The 7,100-nt window shown below is 44.7% G+C and overlaps 1 protein-coding gene across 15 annotated transcripts in view; it reads right to left on the minus strand.

Moving 5' to 3' along the window:
• Nucleotides 1–7,050, minus strand: part of LOC118421655 (disheveled-associated activator of morphogenesis 2-like) — a 76,880-nt gene extending 69,830 nt beyond the window's left edge. For 13 of the 15 annotated variants that reach the window (XM_035829201.1, XM_035829165.1, XM_035829111.1 and 10 more), the window contains exons 1-2: nt 6,868–7,050; nt 4,851–5,039 (exon numbers count right to left, since the gene is read on the minus strand). In XM_035829201.1, the coding sequence (XP_035685094.1) occupies nt 4,851–5,018 (168 nt within the window). In that variant the 5' untranslated portion in view covers nt 5,019–5,039; nt 6,868–7,050. Of the gene's footprint in view, nt 1–4,850; nt 5,040–6,789 lie in introns of all 15 variants that reach the window. The other 2 variants (XM_035829104.1, XM_035829211.1) reach the window with 2 other exon arrangements.
• Nucleotides 7,051–7,100: the final 50 nt, after the last annotated feature.

Consider the following 7,100-nt stretch of genomic DNA (forward strand, 5'->3'; position numbering starts at 1 on the left):
ACTTATTAGTTTGTCGCGCTTCAGAAGTGCACCCTGGTATGATTTATCCGCGTCGATGTCAGTCACCTTGTAGTCCTTAACTATAGGAATCCCCATAGGCCGAAAACTGTACTCTGCTACCTTGAACCACGGCGGGTATTGGCCAGGAATTCCCAACGACCTTATACTCGGGCAAAATCTCATAGTATGTTGACTATTGACGTTAGCTGACTTGAAATAAACCATTTCTTCCATCGTAAAAACTGCCGTTACCATGGCAACCGTCGCTATAAGCGCCGCCTATGCTTAACTATGGGACTTAGCGTGGAATTGCCATTGGCCAGGATCCCGTCTCCCCCCCCCCTTTTCTGTCGCAAATGACGTTACTGATAACCCCAAATGGCCCAGAACGTTAGAATATGCACAGAGGACGTCATTTTAGAGCAGAAAACCAACCGGAATCATAAATTTGTGCAGCTAACGGGACCACTGACAGACCCCTCAGATAAGCCTTGTACGGAGCCTACCCCTATGCAGGGTGCAGAAGTACAAAGTTGGCGATATCTCAGCAACCGCTTGTATGTCTGGGCAAAAATTTGGTACAGTTCTATCACTTGACTAGTTTTATTGTATGAATGAAAAGAAATCCAAGTTCAAGTTCGCTTAAGGCGGCAGAGTACAGTATTTATCCGCGACCCCCGGAGTCAATGACGTGGGGGTAAAAAAGTAGTGCGGCCAAAATCTGGAAGCGCCTGTAAACACTGTAATGTGAAATACAGCGGGGGATGAGCTTTGCTATATGGTAGTATAAAGAGTCGACTTTCAGGTGGTATGTGTAAGTTTATGATGTTTGTTCATTTGGTGTATAAATGCGCGTGACCTTTACAGCTGCCTGCCTCGGTGAGTCGGCTGCAGTTCCGGATGTCCCCGCATGACCCCATTTCAAAGATTGCGTGAAATTTTTAAAAAACGACAACTTTTTTTGCTTTTCAGTTATTTTGTAGGTTATATCCTCGACTTCAACATATTAGTTTGTCGCGCTTCAGAAGTGCACCCTGGTATGATTTTATCCGCGTCGATGTCAGTCACCTTGTAGTCCTTAACTATAGGAATCCCCATAGGCCGAAAACTGTACTCTGCTACCGTGTAAGACAAGCTGAGCTGATGGGGTGGGAGGGGGGCAGGGGAAATAAACTGGGGCTGCCCCACTTTACTGTACATCTCCAAATGTTTGCAGCAGTTTTATGTTCCACATTGTTTCACTGCAACCTGCACCGGCAAATATTTGTTTTGTAATCCTCCTGTACTACAGGATTGTGTTATTTGCAAACTTCAGACACTGTGAAAGCATTCTGATCTCTCGCACCACGACATAAAACCACTGTAAAAATTTATGCATTTATGGTATATCTGGCAAGCTGGAGCTATCATCAATCTGTCAGTGGCAGTGTCACTCTGGGGACAAACACTGGGCTGTCTGCCCATCCTGGGAGGGGCATTATTCACTGCGCTGTCTTACAAGTCTTTATTTACTGTTTGTTTGTGCCTTTATTTTGACTCCTTTGACTACTTTTACTGTGCTGTCTTATTACTCATAATGATCCTGGGAGGCTTTTTATTTACTGTGCTGCCTTACAAGTCTTTATTTACTGTACTGTCTTATAACTCATACATAGTGGTCCTGTGCGGGTTTTTATCTACTGTGCTGTCATATAACTCATAATGATCCTGGGAGGCGCTTAATTCACTGTGCTGTCTTACAAGTCTTTATTTACTGTGCTGTCTTATAACTCATAGTGATCCTGGGGTCTTTAGTCCCTGTGCTGTCTTAAAACTCATCTCATGACCATTTCCAAAATTGAAAATCATATCCAGCCGCTTTTTGGACTCATAGTCGTCCTGGGAGGGTTTTTATCTACTGTGCTGTCATATAACTCATAATGATCCTGGGGGGGTCTTCATCCACTGTGCTGTCTTACAAGTCTTTTTTCACTGTGCTGTCTTATAACTCATAGTGATCCTGGGAGGGTCTTTAGTCCCTGTGCTGTCTTACAACTCAACTCATGACTATTTCCAAAATGAAAATCATATCCACTAATCCAGCTGCTTTTTGGTGTAACTCATAGTGGTCCTGGGAGGGTCTTTAGTCACTGTGGCATCTTATATTTTGTAATTCTAGTGTTGTCCCACATCTATGCACACTGGGACACTGACGGTTCCAACTTCACAGCACTGTTTTCCTTAAATTATATCGTTACCACTGTCAGCTACATGTTGTAGTGAGAGTGGGACTGCTCTTCACTTGAGTTTAGCTTTGTCCTGCAAATACATTTGCAATACCTTACGTTTCATCAGGAGGAGATGTACTGTTTTTGCTCACTACTCTTTAATCTCTCATTTGGTGAGAGTATGATCATTCCTAAGTTTGGTTTACCCCAGCTGTAGCTCCTTTTGCATGAGTGGGAAATGTTTTTGCTAACAATTCTTTAATATTTGACTAAGTAAACACTTTCAGCTGGTGATAGTAGGATCACTGCTGTGCTTGTTCCTGCCTTGCTGCCCACTGCATGGTGGAGCGGTTCCTGATTCCTGACACCAGGTCCAGCCTAGGTAAATCCCCCAAAGCGGGGTCACCTGTTTCCTAAGCAAAGCAACCTGAGAACCAGAGATTTAGGCCAACAAGATTGAGCAAAAGTCAACCCAAACCACAATAGGCAGTCTCACGGCATGAAAGGCTCTTCAAACCAGACAGTCCCCCGTGTTTGCTCAGAAGACAGAAACATAGTCCTCTCTTATGTAAAGCTTTTACAGGGTCTTCCCTCTCACACAGAAGAGGGGCCATGTTTACATTGCCATTGTCAGCAACGACCAATTTAGAACACAAGAAAACAAGAAAAGAAATGACAGTAAATACTCCACTGACAAACGTTGCGCCCGTGGGCATTGAAATGTGTTAAAGACCAATTCACAGCACAAGGAAAAAAAGAAAGAAATGACACTAAATACTCCAATTGCCAGCCAAATGACAAAGAGATTGTGGGCATTCAAATGTGTCCAATTGATTGAAGGCTTTTATACAACTTTGTTTCACTAAACATCCTGCTTTCTGCAATTTGATACTGTCAGTACGAGAATGGAGCCTCTTCTGTAGATTATAGCCGACATCCCCGGATTGGAAGTAGCCAGTGCACCCACAAAAGAAGGTATATCCCAGCAACAAAGCCAGACCAGCTCAAAGGATGGAGGACATTCTATTTAGTATTTCATTCAGGGCCTGACCTCAATCTTTCAGCAGAGGTCAGTCTCAGCGCTGCCCCTATCTGATGTACCCACCATCACGAGACTCACTGTGTGAGTGTAACACCCTGTGATTTGCATGGGTATGAAAGGACGACTGTTGGTAGCAATAGAGGGCAATATTACTTCCTACCCTGCCTCCACTCGCCTAGAACTTAGTAGAAGCCAGACGATTTCGAAGTCTTACACAGGCTAGCTCCTGGGCTCCAGGGCCTACACAGGCCAGCTCCTCGGCTCCTGGACCAACGCCTTTCCAAGAAATTTTACCACAGCCCCCGAGCTAGCTGGGTCTAACTCAGAGAGGCTGTTTTAAACTTTACTTGGAATCATGTTAGCTCTAGAGCCAAAAAGCTGTCTGGTATCCAGGGTAGCTCTTGTGCAGGCCCTGGAAACGGTCTGGTATACAGGCTAGGATACCAGGATACCTGTGTAGGCCCCGGAAATGGTCTGGTATCCAGGCTAGGATAACTGTGTAAGCCCCGGAAACGGTCTGGTATCCAGGCTAGGATACCAGGATACCTGTGTAGGCCCTGGAAACAGTCTGGTATCCAGGCTAGGATACCTGTGTAGGCTCCAGAAACGGTCTGGTATCCAGGCTAGGATACCTGTGTAGGCTCCAGAAACGGTCTGGTATCCAGGCTAGGATACCAGGATACCCGTGTAGGCCCCGGAAACGGTCTGGTATCCAGGCTAGGATACCAGGATACCTTTGTAGGTCCTGGAAATAGTCTGCAGGACCTGGCCGCTGACAGTTCTGTAGCAGACACTGACATTCACCGCAGCGGGGAGGCCGCCAATGAGGGTGACCTGAGCCTGCAAGGTCAGGACCTTTCCAACTAAACACAGGGACTTCCCTGACTGGAGCAGCAGTTTGGGATGGTGGTGCTGAATACATGTCTGATACACCAGACTGTACAGCTTTGTCACTCAACCAGAGAACATCACTATCAATTATAGGTTACCAGCGTTTGTGAAGGGCACCACCAGCTATGAAGACAGCCGTCTGACAGGAGGTTTTGCTACATATGTGCGATCTACTGCAGATCTACTGTAAATCAAAACAACAAACCTTTATGTTACTTTCTTTACAATATAGCTTAAAAGATAATTTGTGTTGACCGAAGTCATTCAGAAGGAAAGTTGTACTGTAATTGCCAGTACATTTTGGTTAACAAAATTAAGTCAAATTTTAGTGTGTGTGTTAGAAACTACAGTTCAACTTTCGTTCTATCATTTAGCACTTTTGTGTTTGTGGTCATCCACCAGGACATAATATTGACAAGCACCCTTACTGGGCCTTTGGCAATTAAACTTGCCTGGTGTCTGACACAAATAAAGTAAAACTGAAACTTACGTAATATAAAATGGATCAACCAACTGGATAAGTTCTCTAAAGGTTGTTTGATTTATCATACCATCATGTAATGTTCTACCTGGATGTATAACCTTATTCGATGTAAAACTGAAACTGAAAGCACTTGGATTTTTCAGCTACCGCCTACACGGTTCTGAAAGTCTGTGCCAAGCATTGATTGGTCAATAATGGGATTGATTTACGCGCAATCAGCACTTACCACCAGCTCGTTGAACTTGGCATTGAGCTCCTCGGGTGGCGGCATGGGCGGGATGGCCATCTCCACGGGGTGGAGCGCGATCCCGTTGTCCAGCGCGTACGTGATCTCTGGCGCCTCATCATTACGCCCCAGGCAGCTGCAGCAGCCCCCTCGCTTCTTACGCGGCATGGCTTCGTCTCCTGTACAAACCTACATGAAAAACACAACAAATCAACACTATAACGTTATACATTACATATGTATGTTATACTCTATACATTTCCAATATCAAGACATATCTTTTGTTACAATGAATTAATGAAGACATTGTACAACTGAGCTAAGTACAGGTCACAACAAATCATATTGGTACAACTACAACAGTACAAGTATGTAGTGATATCATATAGGTTCTGCTTCTTCTCACTTTGGTAATGCTGAAAATATAGGATTGTCTGGGTTTAGCTTAGCTTTAGTCAGTTTATCAAAACGCATGAGGTATACAAATTCTTCAGTACTACTCATGAATACATGATCATACAAAGTGAGGGAATTTACTTTCTACATAAGTACACTCTCCACCATTCCAACAAATCATTACTCCAGGTGTAAACATACCAATGGGTTAATTGTTTAACGAAGCGGAGGTATTTTGAACATTTCAGCTACGTTGAAAAACTGGTATTGAGCGGTTGATGGCCATTTGAGTGCGCCAATAAAATGACAGACATTACGTGGGGCTGTCGGTTCTGGACAGAAGCCAGTAATGACAGGATAAGATTGTATGTAGCCCCCCACCGTGTAATAACACCTTTCTTCTGCCTTTAAGTACAGGTATGCTCCACCTGTGCGCACCTGTGTGCCTACCTGGCACAGGTGAACCTCAGGTGAGACCGAGGGACACAAAGGACCATCTGAGGTGTGGCAGTGACCATAACACGACGTGATAACGCGTGAAAAACACCAGTGACTGCTGTCCTTTCATTCTCCCCACACCATACAGCCGTGAAATGTTATCCCTTTGTGCTTGGGGGGCTGGAAACAATCGTTATTGTCCCAGCGGGCGATACACATTTTGGAGTTCTGCACTTCGTCCAAACCGCCACAACATTATTTTATACATGTGTATTTATAGTCTGTGGCTAGATGGAATAATTATGATTAGCCAAATAGAACTAGGTTGCAAAGTCTATCATGTACTCTATACTCATCTGGCACATATTATACAGTCTACAGTATAATTTTGGTAAATTTCTACAGTACCTTTTCCTGAAACCTATGGAGCCTGATACTAAAGACTGTACAGCCTAGGTCAAGGCTTACTCACACACAGGAAGTGCTCAGATTGTGAAAGATACCGGCGGGGCGATGAAACAGGGTTTCAGCCTGGTCAAGTATTATCAGAACAATGTTGGGTTGATTGAATTGCCCGTTGTGAAACAAGATAAAAATTTTCCAAACATGTCTCATAACCTCATAGTTTCCTGAATCCAACGGAAACCCGACAAACACAAAGTCTCCCTTTTCGAAGGGTTGGTGGAAAAAATAGCATCGTATTTGACAGGAAGGAATCTCGGTTGGGAGACAAACACAACATTCTTGGTGAGACAGAAAATGACTGGGACAACATTTGAACTGCGAGTTGAGCTGCGAGCAGACTGTTCCCATAACGAACTTGCGATGTAGTCAAACAAGAAATTAGAAAATAAACATTGACACGCTCGGGAACTGATTGCAGATAAAAGTTTGTGTAATTTCGAGTCTGCGTTCTTGCGGCCCAGCCTTAGATCTGGCTTAGGACAGGCTCAAAATAGTCATTAGAATTGCCCAGATTTTCCAAAGGCCGATTTCACGTACACAAAGACACACATGTCAAACGGTAGGCTGAGGGAAAATGGAGCCCCGTGAACAAATCACCAACCGATTGGCCGGTCAGATCGTCTGACAAAGAAATACTCACTCGGCGCGCCGGCCCGTCACCGAAGCGAACGGCCCAACTGTGTGGCTACTGTGGCCGGAGGAAGGAAGGCTGACTTACCGGCGGTCTAAGTCATCGTAGCGTCAAATTTCGTGCCCTCCCTCCTCAGTCAAAACAGGTAGACTGCTAAAATTGGTGCTCACAGTCGGACCGAGTCGGAAATGACGGAATCGGGAGGTGACGTCATATTCGCTAAACTTCGGAAGTACGATCGGAGGAGCTCGTAAAGTCTCGGTAAATTTCGTAAGATCGATCGGCAGAGTTCGTGGAGTCTCGCGAAGTCTCGTCTTTTC

Source organism: Branchiostoma floridae, chromosome 1 (genome assembly GCF_000003815.2).
Source record: "Branchiostoma floridae strain S238N-H82 chromosome 1, Bfl_VNyyK, whole genome shotgun sequence".
Lineage (NCBI taxonomy): Eukaryota > Metazoa > Chordata > Leptocardii > Amphioxiformes > Branchiostomatidae > Branchiostoma > Branchiostoma floridae.